The 19,428-nt window shown below is 41.0% G+C and overlaps 1 protein-coding gene across 3 annotated transcripts in view; it reads left to right on the forward strand.

The window, feature by feature from the left end:
• The window catches only part of GAB3 (GRB2 associated binding protein 3), an 88,123-nt gene extending 68,909 nt beyond the window's left edge, over positions 1–19,214 (forward strand). For 2 of the 3 annotated variants that reach the window (XM_021682828.1, XM_021682836.1), the window contains exons 7-11: positions 1,467–1,548; positions 2,633–2,735; positions 10,823–10,825; positions 17,846–17,959; positions 19,098–19,214. In XM_021682828.1, the coding sequence (XP_021538503.1) occupies positions 1,467–1,548; positions 2,633–2,735; positions 10,823–10,825; positions 17,846–17,959; positions 19,098–19,214 (419 nt within the window). The remainder of the gene's footprint in view (positions 1–1,466; positions 1,549–2,632; positions 2,736–10,822; positions 10,826–17,845; positions 17,960–19,097) is intronic. The other variant, XM_021682839.1, reaches the window with a different exon arrangement.
• Positions 19,215–19,428: the final 214 nt, after the last annotated feature.

Below are 19,428 nucleotides of genomic sequence, written 5' to 3' on the forward strand. Positions count from 1 at the left end.
CAGTAGGTGTGTGTGATTACTAGGAACTATTTGGTACAATGACTGTGATCTCTGGTTGGTTCCCACCTCTGTTCGCTCTTTGGAAAAACTACTGCTTCAGGCGGCCTTGACCCAAATTGGCAACCAAGGCCCCTACTCATGCCTGGTCGTTCTAGTCTCCCCTCCTTCAGTTCGAGTCAGATCACATCTACAGCACGTTTGCTGTGGGTATGCCGCTGTGCTAGGCACTTGGTGGGAGGTAAAGATGAGGAGGCAGGTTCTTCAGTGGGAGGGGGAGGAAGATCGGTAAGAACCAGCTGGAGGAAGAAAAATGATCCAGTCAGTACCGAATAAGAGAACGAACGCTGTCTTCGGAGTTTCAGAGGAAACAATCATTCATTCTGGTCAGGCGTGATTTCACAGGGACATGTAACTTTGAGGTCACTATTTATTTTGCTCAATTGATTTTCTGTAGCATTGTTATCCAACAGAACTTTCTGCGATGATAGAAATGTGGCTATTGAACACTTGAAATGTGGCTAGTACAACTGAAGAACTGAATTTTTTGGACTGTATTCCCCATGCTATACCTTTCATCCCCAAGACTGAATTTTAAATTTTATTTAATGTTAAGAAATACCAATTTAGATAGCCATGTATGGCCAGTGCAGCTCTATGGGACCTGGCAGTCCGAGGCCTGAACACGTTGGATGGACTCAGGGCTGGGAGGAGTAGCCAGGAGTTGGCTGGTCGGTGAGATGGATGCCACCAGGAGAGACCTTCTCACCAGGGACTATGTGACTCACATGTCCTTTCCAGCTCAGTACCTCACCCATGTAGTCTAGTGGGGGAAACAAAAGGAACCTGGTCAAGGCCCTGGTAGAGGGATACATGCATCACCAACTCAACAAGGTGGACGACTGAGGTGGAGTAAGGGGCCGGTGCCAAGAGCTTCTCCACGTGCCAAGGCTCCTGCAACACATGAGCCAAAAAATCCCGTCCTCCCCGAGCACAGTCTAGACCTGAATCGGATAATCACAGATGAATATATCATTACAAACTACAAGGAGCTCTATGAAGGGTAAATACAAGAACTCATGAGAGCCCATGATGTGGGGCCTGATCTTGTCTGGAGGTCAAAGAAGGCCTCCCTAGGCAGGAGACATTGAGCTGAGATCCGAAGATGACTAACCAGGCAGAGAGATGGGAAAGAATGTGTCTAGGTAGAAAGACTAGCAGGTAGACAATGAACTGGAAGAGGGGAAGACTAGAACCTGGGTGATCATCTCTGCCTGTAGTAAGAAAGGGAGAATTTCCATTTTGGACATGCCGAGTGTAAGGTAGGTGTTGGGATTACATACGGTCAGAAGCTTTCATATGTTTTGCTCACACTGTGCCTCCCAACACCTAGAACCATGCATGTCTTTCGATTCTGGCCTTTAACTCCTGAGAACTTACTGTACTGGATATCGTGTATTATCTTGTAGCACGGCCACCTCCCCTGGACCTGAGAAACCTCTCCACCATCCGGGAACATGCGTCTCTAACCAGGACCTGCACTGTACCTTGGTATGTCTTTGATTGCTCAAAGGGACCTCATCCAGCACAGGCACTCCCGGTTTTAGTTAAGACTCTGACTAAATGTAGCTGAAGCCCACTTGATCTAGCTTAAGTCAAAGGAGAGATAGGGTTTGTTATCATGAGCCAGAAATATTTTGTAGATCACAAAGGAAGGAATATAACTGGATGTCCCAGGATGCTGGAGTTAGGAACGAGCTGTTGGGAACCCAAAGAACTCTCCACCTCTCACATCTGCTTCTCTCTTCACATGACCGTAGATCCTGAGCTTATTTACATGCTATAATTCCAGTACCAGCAGAGATAGGCTCTTTTTTGACCCCAACTCACATTTCCTGGGAGAGGGAGTTGGCCTGCCCCAGCCTGAGTGGAGTCACAGCTTCCAGAAGCCCAGCCCTGTGAACGAGTAGGAGGAGGGACTTCTCAGAGAAAGAGGGATGGTGCGTGGACCTGGCAGACAAACCCCAAATGTGTCTGCACTCTCTCATCTCATCTTTAAGCAGTAGTATTTTCAGAGTCGTGGGCCTGGCCCAGGAGTTTCCTGGTTCTCTCTCTAGGCCACAGGATACAGTTACTTTGCAAAGCACACCTCTGCAAAGAGCTCTATTTCCAGTCATGACTGCAGAGAGATGCAGTCTGTGCTTCTGACTCAGGAGTAGGGTGAAAATTGATTTGCAGTCTTGTTCTCATGCCATCAGAGGAATGGTCACACCTCATTACTTTTGCCAGTAACTTTGAGTGGAAACAAGAGAGCCCCAAAGGAGCGTTTTGTTTTTGTTTGTGTTTTTTTTTTTTTTCTAAATGATATGATGCCCTGGTCTGTTTCTAGAAAGCTTGTGAGCTCTAACACATGGAGGGTCTGGAAAAAAGTAACCCTTGAGAATTGGGAGCCATTCGCCCCAGAATGGGACAGAAGCTGGGCAGTCTCTACTGCTTTAGGAATCGCTTTGGCCAGAAGGAAATTGTATCTGGAAGGGGAGGGCCGAAAAGCCCATGGGGACCATGTCAGTTCCTGGCTGGCTTTCAGAGCAGCTGTAAGACATTGCTTTGACCTCATCTGTATTTTTGTTCTCAGCAATCGAACCAGATTTCTCTCTCCAGAAAGAAACGGTATTAATTCTGCAAGATTTTTTGCCAATTCTGTTTCCAGAGAAGAGGAAGAAAGCTACATCCAAATGGTAATCCTCTGTTTCACACTCTTCATATGCTTCACCCCAATGTATATTCTTAAGAGTTCATTATAAAGGAAACATGAACTTGAGAAAGCCCCCTGCAATCTGAAAACAGTCACTTGAATGTGATACCAGGTTACTGGGAACAAATCGATTTGAAGCTGGTTTTCTTTCCTGCAATATCCAGCTCCTCCTAGCATTTGGAGGCCGTGCTATTGCAAGAGCACCCAGGGTTGAGGCACGTGTAATGGGAGAATGGAAATGTCGGGCGTTCTTTTCACCAAGGCTGTGATATCCTGTTTGATCTCAATGACTTTGTAGCTCCTTGGATGTGCAGAGCAAACTCACATACCCTGTGTTCCTTTCTGCCAAACCACCTGAAGGATGAGTCACTTGAGTCCCAGTGGGAGGGAGGACAGTGTCCTGGGCTGTGAATGTGTCTTAGTCTCTGGAGACTCGGGCTATAGGGTCTTTCTGTAGATCTGAGCAGATAGAGACGTGACATCTCTATCCTTTAATTAAGTAATTAATCTCCCCTTCCTGCCCTGTGTTGTTCCTTCCGTTCTCTTTACCTTGGATTCTATTGGCAGCATGGGTTTTTGAAGACAGAGGGATTTTTAGCACCTCTGGGAATTATGAAGCATGTTAGCCAGGACCGAGCCTGTTCTGGAACTTAATGTAGAGAACTCCAGAGAGAATCTGTGTTTGACCGATGAAGTTTTGAAAAGAGATCATAGAAGACTGCTATTCAAGGCACTGTGACTGTATGTACTTTTGAAAAGACAGTTGTGGCCCTCCTATGTGTGAGGTTAGTAGGCAAGTGAAAATCTAAACACGGTCATCTCCAGTGAAACAGTAATTAAATGCTTCATTTTGCCTTTCTATTTGATAAAAATTGTGCTGTAAGTTCACTTAACCATATGCAGATGGAAGGTGACTCATATACAAATCTGCTGTGGTCTTCCCGATGTTTTTCACACTTAGTAATGGCCCTTGGGAAACTTCTAGAAGAAAACACTCTTATAAAGGATACTGACCAGCTGTGCTCTGTCTCCAGAGAACAGAAAAGGGAAGTGAATCTCTAACCTAATAGAAGCAAGTGCAGAGTCATTCCAGATACTAGCAGTTCATCCCTGATCTTTGAGGTTATGAGAAAGCCCAGTATTTAATTAACAGCACAGTTATGGATTGATTTCTTGCCTAAGTTTATAATCATTAGTTAATGACTGTCTGGGCATTAATAGGCCATATGACACGGTAGATTAAGAGCCCAGAATACTGGCTGAAGGCAGGTAGCTGTGGGGAAAGCACCATATAGGTGTGTTTAAAGCCTATCTAAAGCCTATCCCATATCATTCAATTGTATGTCTCTTCAACTGTAGTAATATAATAATTTCAAATGACTTTGAGTTACATCATTTCACTTGTTCCACGTAACAAGCCTACATGACTCATAGGGTTTGATTTTGATTTTGCGCATAATCGTATATGTTAACTTTTTTTCTCTCTGAGAACAGGGTCTGATCTGAATGTAAAAATTTAGGCCAGAGGCTGAAATACAAGTTTTGCTTTATTAAAGTTATGTATCATTTTTTAATTTCTTTCAATGTTTGTGAAATTATAGAAAATTTAGAAGAATGAAAATTTTAACTTACGTGATCTCTTTTTTACAGGACTTTCACATTCTATAATTTCAATAGTTTTGTAAGACTTTTATGGTAGAATTCTAAACCCTCAATCTCACATTAAATGTTTTATTATGGCATTATAATACTTTTTAGTTTTTAGATTATCTTACAGTGAAACTGACTTTCTCTTGGTGTGCGGTTCTGTGAATTTTAACATATACGTGGATTCACGTAACCACCACCACAATCAGCACACTGAACAACTTCGAGGTACTCCTTCGTGCTATGTCTTCATAGTCACACCCTCCCACGACCCTAATCCCTGGCAGCCACTGATCTATTCTTCGTCGCTGTAGTTGTGTCTTTTCAAGAATGCCACATAAAGGGAATCATAGAGTATGCCATCTTTTGAGACTGGTTTCTTTCACTCAGTATAATGTCTTTGAGATTCACCCAAGTCGGAACGCATGTCAACAGTTCTGTTTTATTGTCGAGTACGATTCAAGTGTATGGATGTGCCACAGTTTATCTACTTACCCACTGAAGGACATTTGGATTGTTTCAAGTTTTTTGGCATTTATGAATAGAATTGTTACAAACATTGTTTTTTTGTTTTGTCTTAAGTAAGCTCCATGCCCAATGTGGGGCTTGAACTCACAACCCCGAGACCAAGAGTCGCATGCTGTGCCGACTGAGGCAGCCGGGTGCCCCAGCAACGTTCTTTTACAGATTTTGGTTTTTTTGATATCTTTTACTAAAGTGGAATATACAGAACATAAAATGTACCATTTTAACCATTTTTAGATGTACAATTCAGTGGCATTAAGCTATGTTCACAATGTTGTGCAACCATCGTCACTATGTGTTTCCAGAACTTTTCCATCATCCCAAACAGAAACTCTGCACCCATTAAACTATAACGCCCTAGGCCCTCTCCAAAAAGCCCCCGGAAACCTCTGTTCTACTTTGTGGCTTTGTGAATATGCCTATTCTAAGTGCCTCGCAGAAATGGAATCATATGACACTTGCCTTCCTTCATGTAGCAGAGTGCCTTCAGCGTTCATTTATATCGTAGCATGTCTCAAAGTTTCATTCCTTTCTAAAGCTAATACTCCATTGGATAGAGAGGCCACATTTCGTTTACCCAGTCATCTGTTGATGGACATTTGGGTTGTTTCTGCCTTTTGGCTATTGTGAGTAATATTGCTAGGAACATGGGTGTACAAGTATCTGAGTCTTTGCTTTCAATTCTTTTGGATATATACCTAGAGGTGAAATTGCTGCATCCTATGATAATTTATGTTTAACTTTTTGAGGAACCACCAAACTGTTTTTCACAGCAGCCAAAGCATTTAACATGTCCACCAGCAGGTGCAAAAGCTTCTGATTTCTCTACATTCTCACCTGTACTTGTTATTTTCCCTTTGTTTGTCTGTTTGTTTTTAATTATAGGCATCCTCCTGGGTGTGAAGTGGTATCTCATGGTGGCTTTTGTTTCCATTTCCCTGATGACTAATGATGTTAAGCATCTTTTCATGTGCTTATTGGCCATTTGTGGCTCTTTGGAGAAATGACTAAACAAGTCCTTTACCCATTTTTGAATTAGGTTGTTTGTGTTTGTTGTTGTTGCCTTGTAGAAGTTTTTTCAAAAATATATTATGGATATTAACCCATAATCAGATCATGATTTGCAAATATTTTCTCCCATTCTGTGGGTTGTCATTTCACTCTCTTGGTAGGGTCTTTGGGTGTACAGAACTTGTAAATTATGATGAAGTCGAATTTCTTTTTTTCTTCTATTGCCTCTGCTTTTGATATCGTATCCAATAAGTCATTGCCAAATCCGATGTCATGAAGTTTTCTCTTATGTTTTCTTCTAAGAATTTTATAGTTTTAGCTCTTATGTTGAGGTCTTTAATTCCTATTGAGTTAATTTTTATGTGTAGTCTAAGGTTAGGATCCAACCTCATTCTTTTGCATGTGGATATCCAGTTTTCCCAGCATAATTTGTTGGAAAAACTGCCCTTTCCCCACCGAGTGGTCTCAGCACCTTCACTGAAAGTCAGTTGACCATATATGTGAAAGTTATTTCTGGGCTTGTTGGTTTTTATGTCTGTCCTCACTCTAGTATCACACTGTTTTGATTTATAGTAGCTTTACCGTTAAGTTTTGAAATCAGAAAGTGTGAGTCCTCCAACTTTGTTCTTTTTCAAGATTGAGTTGGTTATCCAGGGTTCCTTGAGATTCCAAGGGTTTTAGGATGGGTTTTTTTATTTCTGCCAAAAATGCCATTGGGAGTTTGATAGGGAATGCATTGAAGCTGCAGATTGCTTTGGGTAATGTTGTAATCTCAACAATATTATGTCTTCCAGTCCATGAACATAGATGGAAATGTCTTTCCATTTATTTATGTCTGCTTTGCTTTCTTTCAGCAGTGTTTTGTAGTTGTCATTACAAGTCTTTGGTTAAATTTATTCCCAAATACTTCGTTCTTTTTGCTGTTGTTGTAAATGATACCGTTTTCTTGATTTCCTTTTCTCAGATGGTTCAGCTAGTGTATATGTATGCAACTGAATTTTGGGTGTGATTTTTGTATCCTGCAACCTTGCTGAATTTGTTTATTTTTTTGTTTATTATTAATTTTTTGCATGGAATCTTTAAGAGTTATAAGACCATGTTGTCAACAGATTATTTGGCTTATTCTTTTCCAATTTGGCTGCCTTTTTACTTTTTTCTTGCCTAATTGCTATATATAGCTAGAACTTCCAATACTTTGTTGAATAGCAATTGCAGAAGTGGGCCGCCTTGTCTTGTTCCTGATCTTGAGGGCCTTTAACAGATTTTGTGTGGGCATAAGTTTGCATTATCTAAGTTTTCATTTCTCTAGAGCAGAAATGGGGGATGACTTAGCCCCGTAAGGGACATTTGGCAATGTCTAGAGACATTTTTGGTTGCCACAACCATTTTGGTTGATACAGAGGATTGTGGTGCTAGCATTTTAGCAGGAAGAGTTCAGGGATGATGCTATACATCCTAGAGTGCATAGGACAACTCCCCACAACAAAGAATTATCGGACTCCAAAAGTCAATAATGCCACTGTTGAAAAATCCTCGTCTAGGGTAAATACCCAGAAGTGAGATTGCTGGGTTATCAACTATGTTTAACTGGGTCATCAATTGTATGTTTAACTTTACAAGATACTCCAAAACCTTTTCCATAATGGCTGTACGATTTTGCACACCCATCAACTATTTATGAGAGTTTTAGTTGCTCCACTGGAGCATGCTTGGTCGTGCAGTTTTTTGGTTTTTTTAATTTAGACATTCTAACATGTAGGTAGTGGTATCTCATTGTAGTTTTAACATATATTTCCCTCATGGCAAATGATGTCAGACTCATTTTTGTGTGCTTATTCAGCATTTATGTATCTCCTTTGGTGGAGTATCTATCGGTTGGATCCTTTTGCCCAAGTTTTAATTGGGTTGTTTGTTTTCTTACTTTGGGTTTTGAGAGCTCTTTACCTATTCTGTGTACAAGTTACCTGATGGATATGTGACTTGCAAAAATTTTCTTTTGAGTCTGGAGCTTGCCTTTTCATTCTCTTCTGTCTTTTGCAAGCAAAGGTTTTAAATTTAATTAAGCCAAACTTATTTATTTGTTTTTATTTTTATTCCAGTATAGTTAACATACAGTGTTATATTAGTTTCAGATGTACAATATAGTGATTCAACATTTCCATACAACACCCACTGGTCATCACAACAAGTGCCCTCCTTAATCCCCATCATCTGTTTAACCCTTCACCCCACCCACCTCCCCTCTGGTAACCATCAGTGTGTTCTCTATAGTTAAGAGTCTGTTTACTGTTTTGCCTCTCTTTCTTTTTTTTTCCCTTTGTTCATACGTTTTGTTTCTTAAATTCCACATATGAGTGAAATTATATACTATTTGTCTTTCTCTGACTGACTTATTTTGCTTAGCATTATATTCTCTAGCTCCATCCATGTTGTTGCAAATGGCAAGGTTTCATTCTTTTTTATGGCCAAATAATATTCCTGTGTGTGTGTGTGTGTGTGTGTGTGTGTACACACCACATCTTCTTTATCCATTTATCAGTCAATGGACACTTGGGCTGCTTCCATAATTTGGCTATTGTTGATAATGCTATCAATGTTGGGGTGCATGTATCCCTTTGAATTCGTGTTTTTGTATTTTCTGGGGAAATACCCAGTCGTGCAATTACTGGATCATAGGGTAGTTCTATGTTTAACTATTTGAGGACCCTCCATACTGTTTTCCAGAGTGGCTGCACCAGTTTGCATTCCCACCAACAGTGCAAGAGGGTTCCTTTTTCTCTACATCCTCGTCAACACCTGTTGTTTCTTGTGGGTTTGTTTTGTTTTTTTGTTTGTTTGTTTTGTAATCTCTACACCCAATGTGGGGCTTGAACTTACAACCCTGAGATCAAGAGTCGCATACTCTACTGACTGAGGCAGCCAGGCGTCCCTATCTTGTGTTATTGATTTTAACCATTCTCACAGGTGTGAGGTGATACCTCATTGTAGTTTTGATTTGCATCTCCCTGATGATGAGTGATGTTGAGCATCTTTTCGTGTGTGTGTTAGCCATCTGGATGCCTTCTTTGGAAAAATGTCTGTTATGTCTTCTGCCGCATTTTTTAATTGGATCATTTGTTTTTTGGGTGTTGCATTGTATAAGAAGTTCTTTATATATTTTGCAAATACCTTCTCCCATCCTGTAGGTTGCCTTTTAACCTTTTGATAGTTTCCTTCCCTGTGCAGAAGCCTTTTATTTTGATGTAGTCCCAGTAGTTTATTTTTGTTTTTATTTCCCTTGCCTCAGGAGACACAGCTAGGAAAATGTTGCTACGGCCAGTGGCGGAGACATGACTGCCTGTTGATTAAGCCCAATTTATTGACTTTTTTCTTTATATATATATATATATATATATATATGGACTTTTTTCATTGATGGATTGTTATCATGTCGAAGAACTATTTGCCTAACCCTACTAGGTCATTGGGATTTTCTCATGTTTTCTTCTAAAAGTATCATGTTTTTAGGTTTTATGTAAGGTCTGTAATCCATTTTGAGTTACTTTTTATATAAGGTATGAGATGGTGTTGAGGATGATTTTTTACATATGACTGTCCAAAATGTTCCTGTATCATTTATTGACAGGACAATCTTTTCTTCATTGACCTGCCTTTGCACTTTTGTAAAACATCATTTGGGCATATTTTTGTAGTCTTTATATTCTGATCCATGAATCTATGTGTCTATTATTTTGTCTATACCACAGTCTTGATTACTGAAGCTTTAGAGTAAATCTTAAAATGGGAAGCATATTTTCTCCAATCTCATTCTTGTTTAAAAAATTTTTTTGTTAATTCTGCCCCCTTTGCCTTTCCAGTTTTGGAAATAAGCTTGTCATTATCTAACAAAATAACCTGATGTGATTTTGATTGGAAATGTATTAAATCTATGAATAAATCTGAGGAGAATCGCTTCTCGGCCTTTTGGCTAAGATCAAGTGTGAATAAATTTGAGGAGAATCGACATCTTTACTATGCTGAATCTTCTAATTCATGAATACGTCATGTCTCCATTGATTCAGATTTTCTTTATTTCTTTCCTCAGATAACATATAGATGTTATCATGTTTTATTAGATTTCTACCTGTGTATTTCACCTTTTGGAGCTATTGTAAATGGCATTTTTGTAATTTCAGCTTTCAGTTGTCCATTGGCAGTATATACAAATATGATTGTTTTTTGTGTGTTAGCCTCATGTCCTGTGACCTTGCTAAATTCCCTTGTTAAATATGGGAGGTTTATTTTCTTTAGATTTCCCTGGGGTTTTCTGTTTACATGATCATCTCATCTGTAAATACAGTGTTTTATTCCTTCCTTTTCAATCTGTATGCTCCTTCATTCTTTAACTTGCTTTATCACCAGCCTGACACTTTTAGTACAATGTTGAATACATGTGGTGAGATGAATCTCTTTGTCTCCATTTCAGGGGGAAATCATTCAGTCTTTCACTATTGAGTATGTTAGCTGTGGGTATTTTATAGTGATTCTTTATCAGGGTAAGAAAGTTCCCTTTTATTAGTTTTCTGAGAGTTTTTTTTTTTATCATGAATGGATGCTGGATTTTATCAAATGCTTTTCTGCATTTATTGATATGATCATTAATTTTCTTCTTTAGACTGTAAATATTGTGGACTACACTGGTTTATTTTTGAATATTGAATCAGTCTTGTATTCACTGAATAAATCCCATTTGGTCATGGTGTAGTATTCTTTTTATGTATTGCTGGATTTGATTTGCTAACATTTTGTTGAGGATTCTGTATCCATGGTCACGATGGATATTGATCTGCAGGTTTTTCATAGTGTCTTTGCCTTGTTTTGTTATCAAGGTAATGTTGGAATCCTCAGGAAGTGTTCTCTTCTATTTTCTGGAATAGATTGTGTAGAATTAGTGTTATTTATTCTTTAAGTTTTTTGGTAAATTTATCAGTGAAACCATGTGGGTGACTTTAATTTCTTTAATAGTTGCAGGACCATTAACATGATCTATGTAATCTTGGGTGAATTTTGGTTATTTGCCAGAAGCTTTATAGTTGTACCTTTCCCAGTTAGGTCTGCAATGCACCTGGAATTAACTTCTGTGTATGATTTGAGGTAGGAGTCAAGTTTCATTTTCCCTTAATGTGTTTCTCTAATTGATCTGTCACCATTTATTTAAAGTTACTGTAATTTGCCACTATCCTGCAGTGCTATCTTTGCCAGAAATCAAGTATCCGTGTGTGTATGGGTCTTTTTCTGGGCTCTCAAATCTGTTCCAGTGGTCTCCGTGTCTATCTTTGGACAATACCACACTATGCTAGTTACTGTAGCTTGGTAAGTCTCAGTATCGAGGAAAATAAGTCTTCCTGCTTTGTTTATCTTCCTCCAGGTTTCTGTGGCTATTTTGGTCCTTTAGAAACAATTCACCAAATTCTACCAAAAATGAAATATTGTTCTTTGCAGGAAGGGTGGTCAAGACTATTTAATCCAACATTAGAAGTAAAACTACATTGGGGCGCCTGGCTGGCTCAGTTGGTGGAACATGCAGCTCTTGATCTCGGGGTTGTGAGTTCGAACCCCATGTAAGGTGTAAAGATTACTTAAAAACCCAATCTTAAACAAAAGGAAGTGGAACTACATTTGTTCTATTTTTTTTTAATTTGATGGGGAGCTTCAGTAGGCAAGCTACCATGAAAATCACAGACCACCACATCAAATATCTTAAAATGATAGAGAATATATTTTTGTAAAACAAAACTCACCTGACAAGAAAGGAAGGGGAATCTCTGGGACCAAAAATGTCAAGGAATTACAAATCCTGAGAATTGATACAAATTACAAACAATAGAATCAAATACAGAAGTAAGCCATTATTGGAAATAATTGGATTTTGAAAATAAAATAGTTATGTTTGATATATTTAAAGAAATAAGATAAGTTGAAAGTTGGACTAACAAGATACTATTAAAAAATGACCAGGGGCTCCTGGGTGGCTCGACTCGGTGAAACGTCTGCCTTCTGCTCAGGTCATGATCCCAGGGTCCCATGTTGGGCTCCCTGCTCAGCAGGGAGCCTGCTTCTCCCTCTCCCGCTCCTCCTGTTTGTGTTCTCTCTCTCGCCGCCTGTCTGTCAAATAAATAAATAAAATCTTTTAAAAAAAATGACCAGGCAGATTAGAAAAGACCATTTAGAACTTCTAGAAATAAAAATTGGGATGAAATTAGAAACTCAGTGGGGGCGCCTAGGTGGCTCAGTCTGTTAAGCATCTGCCTTTGGCTCAGGTCATGATTTCAGGGTCCTGGGATTGAGCCCCGCATCCAGCTCCCTGCTCAGTGGGGAGCCTGCTTCTCCCTCTGCCCCACCCCCCTGCTCATTCTCTCTCTCTCAATAAATAAATAAAATTAAAAAAAAAAAAAAGAAATTAGAAACTCAATGGATGGGTTGAGCAGATTAAACCCAAAGAGGGATTTAGTGAACTGGAAGATCGTTGTGAAGAAGGTACTAGTAAATCGGGACAAGGAGATAAAAGCTTAGAGAAATTTGAGACATGGAAGATAGTATGAGAAGATCAAACATTTGTCTAGTCAGAGTTCTAGAAGGAGATAATAAAAAAGATAGAGAAACGATATGTAAAGGGATAATGGCAGAGTTTCTCACGATGCATGAAAGATATTAGTCCTCAGACAGTCTGAAGACTCACGAGCAATTTAGTGTAGTCAGATGTTAGTGGTAGAATGTAAATGGTGGGGATATGGGTGTTCACAGTATATTTTCTTCAATTTGGCTGATTATTAGGACATTTTCTTTTTTTTTATAATTTTTTTTTTTAAGATTTTATTTATTTGAGAGAGAGAGCGAGAAACAGCATGAGAGGGGATAGGGTCAGAGGGAGAAGCAGGCTCCCCGCCGAACCGGGAGCCCGATGCGGAACTCGATCCCAGGACTCCGGGACCATGACCCAAGCCAAAGGCAGTCGCCCAACCAACTGAGCCACCCAGGCACCCAGGACATTTTCATAATAATAAATTGAAAAAAATTAACCCCACAAAGGGAAAATGAATAAAGGCAAGAACAGAAATGAACAAAATAACAAAATTAGAGAGGATCAACGCTGACCTAATTGGCTCTTTAAAAACTAAAATTAGGGGCGCCTGGATGGCTCAGTCCATTAATCGTCTGCCTTTGGTTCAGGTCGTGATCCCAGGGTCCTGGGATTGAGTCCCGCGTCAGGCTCCCTGCTCAGCGGGGAGCCTGCTTCTCCCTCTGCTGTTCCCCTGCTTGTGCTCTCTCTGTCAAATAAATAAAATCTTTAAAAAAAAAATAAAGACTAAAATTGAACATAACTAATCAAGAAAAAGCAATGGATACAAATAAACAATATTAAAAATGTAAAGGAGGTAATAATTGCAAATATGCCAGAGATTGATGATAAGAGAAAATTTTGAACTCCATGCCAGTGAATTCGACAACTTTGGTGAAAATAGGCAAATTATCAGAAAATATCCAAAAACACATTCAAGTAGAAATAGAAAACCTGAATGATTATATAACTACTAGAGAAACTGAATCAGTAGGGAAAATTCTACTACAAAGGATCATGAGGCCCAAACAATTGTACAGACACTTTCTACCAAAAGGAAGAGATCATTACAATCTTATACAAATGCCTCCAGGGAATGGAAAAAGAGGAAATATTACCCACCTTATTTTATAAGGCTAAAATAACATGATACAAATAGCGATAACATAAGTACAAAATTATAGGCCAATTTTACTCATTGACACAGATTAAAATATCCTAAAGAAGAATATGTCCAACCAAATTTTGCACACAAATGTTCATAGCAGCACTTTTTTTTTATTTGACAGAGAGAGCACAAGTAGGCGGAATGGCAGGCAGAGGGAGAGGGAGAGGCAGGCTCCCTGCTGAGCAGGGATCTCAACGTGGGGCTCGATCTCAGGACCCTGGGATCATGAACTGAGCCAAAGGCAGTCGCTTAACCGACTGAGCCACCCAGGCGTCCCTAATTTATTTATTTTTGTTCTGGCATTTTATCAATATAGCCGTTGTAATAGAATTTACCATCTTGGGTAAAATTGACCATCCAGTTAATCCAGGTACTTGGTGGGCCCTTTCAATATGCAGCGTCAGGTGTTACTTTATCTGTGGACTTTTTCTTGGATTATAGTTTTGTTTTTTTTTTTATTCATTCGAGACACAGAGATACAGAGAGAGCATGAGCAGGGGGAGAGGCGGGGGAGAGGGAGAAGCAGACTCCCCGCTGAGCAGGGAGCCCCATGCTGGGCTCAATGCCAGAACCCTGAGATCATGACCTGAGCCAAAATCAAGAGTCAGACAGTTAAACGACTGAGCCACCTAGGCGCCCCATCCTTTGTTGTTGTTGTTGTTTTAAGATTTTATTTATTTATTTGACAGAGAGAGAGTGAGCACAAGTAGGGGGAGGGGCAGGCAGAGGGAGAAGCAGGCTTCCCGCCAAGCCGGGAGCCCGACGCAGGGCTCAATCCCAGGCCCCTGGGATCATGACCTGAGCCAAAGGCAGATGCTTAACTGACTGAGCCACCCAGGCGCCCCAGCAGCACTTTCTTAATAGCCAAAAAGTGAAAATAGCCCAAATGTTCATCAGCTGTTGACTTGGTAAATAAAACGTGGTATAGGCATCCAATGGAATGCTATGCAGCCATGCAATGAAACAACATTTGTGAACCTTGGAAACAGTATGCTGAGTGAAAGGAAGCCAGTCCTCTCAGAAGACCACATACTGTATGATTGCATTTGTATGGAATGGCTAGAAAACAAGTCTTTAGAGACAGAAAATAGATTAGTGGTGGTTGCCTAGAGCTTGGGGAGATGGTGAGACTGGGGGTGACAGCAAGGGGTGCAGATTTCTTTTTGGGGTGATGAAAATATTCTAAAATTAATTGAGACAATGATTGTGCAAATATGGGCATACGCTAAGCACCGCTTTAAATGGGAGAATTGTATGGTCTGGAATTATAGCTCGATAAAGTTGTTAGAAAAGAAGCCCTAAAGAAGATTTTAGCAAAATAAATCCAGCACTATGAAAAGCTGAGAATATACACAAACAAGTTGAACTTATCCCAGGTATACAAAGTGGGTTTAACATTTCAGATTCTGTTCTTGGACATCTCCGTAAAGATGGCAGATTGACTGGGGCGCCTGGGTGGCTCAGTCGTTAAGCGTCTGCCTTCGGCTCAGGTCATGATCTCAGGGTCCTGGGATCGAGCCCCGCATCAGGCTCCCTGCTCGGCGGGAAGCCTGCTTCTCCTTCTCCCATTCCCCCTGCTTGTGTTCCCTCTCTCGCTGTGTTTCTCTCTGTCAAATAAATAAATAAAATCTTTAAAAAAAAAAAAAAAAAGATGGCAGATTGACCACAGGCTTCTGTTTTCCCTCCATCCCAAAACAGCCTCTAAAATGCCAGTAAAGGGATTTGTTAAAGGCATAAACCCGTAAGGGCGTAGAGAATTAAAGAAGATAATAGCAGTGACGCTGGAAAGTGGAAAGCAGATGCATGTGTGGTAAATGACTTCTCAGACCCAAGAATACACCTAAATACACCGGGGTAGGGGGGTAGGCAGAATATATTACAGAATACCAAAAGGTTCAGGACTTGTCCGTGACACATAGTTCTGGAAGTGGGGCTGAAGGGAAAGGAAAAGAAGAGGTAGTGGTCCAAAGTCCGCCTAAGCAGCAGGTAAATCTCAAAATGCCCCTCCCTCACTGCATGGTGGTGGACCTCTATGACTTCCCGTCTCTACAGAAAAGTTGAAGTGTAGTCTCTGGAGAGAGTAAAACAAGGGTTCTCTGGACTGGTGGGGGGAGACATTAGACCCATATGACCAAGAATACTATACTAAACACGAGGTGATGAGGTAAATATGCCTAATGGATATGAGAACCATTCCCGAACCTTTTCCCTAGCCCCTCTTTTCCACAATGTTGACAATCAGACCTTTCCAGTTGAGTCCTGGAGATCGGAAGATAGTTCTCTGGGCTATCTGAGCAGCCTGAGGAAGACCTAGGTCCTGACATTGAGGGTTACCCAAGAAAACCATCCAGTAAGATCCCCCTGAAGTGAACCCCACAGTTGAGAAGTACCACCAATGTACTCAAAGCTTCCAGTCAACTTTAGGGTCTCTGGCTCTTAAATATGAGCAGACAGCCAGTGATTTCATCAGACCTTTCTGGAAAGCTCTGGCATGAAGGGTAGAGACCAAAACAGATCAGAGGAAACAGAAACTGTGCCAGAAGGGGAAACGTTTTTTTAAAATCTATTATTACCTTTTTTTTAAGCTTTAAGTTTAATTCCAGTTAGTTAACATACAGTGTTATATTGGTTTTTCAGAGTACAATATAGCGATTCAAACTTCCCTACAATACCCTGTGTTCATTGCAACAAGTGCACTCCTTAATATTTTCTGAGAGATGAGCCATAACAACTATAAATTAAAAGAATCTTTTAAGTCAGTCAAGACATTAACATATTAAAGGAAAAAATGACATGATTATCTCAGATGCAGAACAAGTATTTGATAGAACTCAACATCTATTCACATATGGGAACTTAATATGTGACTAGAGGTTGCATCACAGGAGAAAGGATGGCTATCCATGTGGGGTAAAAACAACAAAAAAGGAATGGATTGTATCCCTATTTCTTTTCTTTTTTTTTTAAAGATTTTATTTATTTGACAGAGAGAGACACAGCGAGAGAGGGAACACAAGCAGGGGGAGTGGGAGAGGGAGAAGCAGGCTTCCCGCGGAGCAGGGAGCCCGATGCGGGGCTCGATCCCAGGACCTTGGGATCATGACCTGAGCCGAAGGCAGACGTTCAATGACTGAGCCACCCAGGCGCCCCTGTATCCCTATTTCACCACCATAGGTTAAAATCAGCTCAGGCTACATTATTACTTAAATGTGAAGGGCAAAACTTTATAATTTTAGGAGAAAATATGGGGCAACAAGTTACGACCTCAGCATCGGAAGGATTCCTTAAAATACAAAAACAAGCCACTCAGGAAAATATTACATTAAAAGTGGGAACGACTCTTCATTTAGAAAATATCATAGGGGCACCTGGGTGGCTCAGTCGATTAAGCGTCTGCCTTCGGCTCAGGTCATGATCTCAGGGTCCTGGGATCGAGCCCCACATCGGGCTCCCTGCTCGGCGGGAAGCCTGCTTCTCCCTCTCCCACTCCCCCTGCTTGTGTTCTCTCCCTCGCTGTGTCTCTCTGTCAAATAAATAAATAAAATCTTAAAAAAAAAAAAAGGAATAGTTTGGTGATAGTAAAGTCGGAGATAAAAGTTCAAAACAGGCAGAACTAAAGTATGTGATTTAAGGGTACTTACACACTGTCAAAACCGTATTTGAAAAGAGTGGTAAAGGCAAAATTCAATATAGTGCTTAGTTTCTGGTGAGGAGAGAAGGAGGTCGTAGAAGGGCAACAGGTGCTTCTGAGGCTGAGTGGGGAGTCCATGGGTGTGTGTCGCACACGTTACACTGTGCACATTGTATAAAGTGTCTGAGTGCATCTGGGGCAACTTTACTAGAACTTTAATAAATGTGATTGATCTTTTGGGGATTTAGTCTCTAAGGTATCTTGGGCCTGTCATATCCTTAAAACAGTTTCTTCTTGAGGGAGATTTTGGCCAACTGTTTCCGTGGTGAATAATGGTATAGCTTTGTGTGAAAGCTGAATTGTCTATATTGTATTTCAGACAGGGAGGCTGCTCTGTGCAGTTCTCATTGTGATCTGATGGCCGATGCTCAAGTGGAGACGTGACTCGCCCTCCTTCCCTTGGGCAGCCCGGCCAGATATCCTTAACCTGAGTCCTGTGATGTTGGTTTCTAGAATCACAGAACAGCCAACTCCCTAAGCAGCGGTGCTCTGACATGGACAAAGAAATTCAGCTTGGATTATTTAGCTCTGGACTTCAATTCAGCATCACCAGCCCCTATACAGCAGGTAGGAAGTACCTTGTGTCTGAGAATTCCCAGGAGATTCCTTTTCTGTTTAGATTTTCTGATGATTCAACCATGCATGTTCTCTTTGGAAGGTCTTAAATATACCGATATGTATCGGCGTAGGAGGGGTCTGCTTAGGGAAGAAGGAATGGCGTAGTTTGGTTAGACTCTGGGGAGCTCTCAGTTGGAAATGGAACCCCTCAGTAAAGAGCCTCAAATGCCAGGCTGGGCAGTTTTGACGCCTTTGTATAGTATTCTCACCTGTAAAGTGGGCACCAGAAGTAATAGCATCGACATCGAGGCCTGTTGTGAGGATGAAAGGAGTTAATACATGTAAGCGACCCTGGCTGGTCACCCACTACACAGTGTAAGCCACGGAATGAATGATGGTAAGCAGTGCAAAACAGCTAAATATTTTTGAGCAAGGGGTGGTTGTAATCTAAAATGTGCCGAACGATATATATTGTTTGATGAGAGAAGCAATTTAGCTGAACAGGATATACAGTATGACTCCATTTTGTGTGTATGCGCAAGAAAAAAATCTGGAAGATTTCCCTTTCCTTTTGCCAAATGAACTCCCACTTCTCCTTTACCTTTAATTTCATTCCCAAAACCTGAAGTGATATTCCAGAAAAACCAGTCAGAAGGGGTAGACCAACAAGTACAAAAGGGTGCCTCAGTCAGTTTTGGTGCAGGGCTCTGCAGTCAAGACAGACAACCCCCCAGGCTTGGTGGCTTGCAACAGCCAAGGCCTTTTCCATTATTGCCCACAGACCAGTCGGCTGCAGGCCAGGTCATCTTCCATCCAGGGCCCAGGAGAAGCAGCCCCCCCAGCTGAGGCACGCTGGTCTCGTGGCAGAATCACGTGCTAGGTCTTTTCCCTTTCGGGTCAGCATGTGTCACCTCCACTCACGTTATATTGGTCAGAGCGGGCCGAATGGCTAGAGCGAAGTTGAAGGGAGCCCAGGAAAAGAGATATTTAACCATCTACCCAAAGTGTAAGGATTCTGCAGGGAATGACCCAGGAGGAAGGGGCAGCAAATATTTAATGACGCTGTAATCTACCCCAAAAGGACTGACATTTTCCTGATTTTTTTTTTATTCAATGTAATGAAAACCTTTTTGTTCTCCCCCATTAGAAACTTCTCCTTTCAGAAGAGCAAAGAGTCGACTATGTCCAGGTGGATGAGCAGAAGACCCAAGCCCTCCAGAGCACAAAGCAGGAGTGGACGGATGAGAGGCAATCTAAAGTGTGAGACATGTGCTTGGGCCGTGTATGGGGCAGGGAAGCTCAGGGCTTGCTCTGAGTTTTTTTGCCAGAATTGCACCAATGGTCAATGCAGGTCAAGATCCAGAGAGAATCTGTAATTTCTGTGGGCTTGGCAAGAACCTTGGGGAGAGAGGATGTATTTGTACACACTGAATGGGGAGGAGGAGGAGGTAGTTTCCCAGCCCCCACCCCCACCCCCA

The sequence above is a fragment of the Neomonachus schauinslandi genome, chromosome X (genome assembly GCF_002201575.2).
Source record: "Neomonachus schauinslandi chromosome X, ASM220157v2, whole genome shotgun sequence".
In the NCBI taxonomy this organism is placed as follows: domain Eukaryota; kingdom Metazoa; phylum Chordata; class Mammalia; order Carnivora; family Phocidae; genus Neomonachus; species Neomonachus schauinslandi.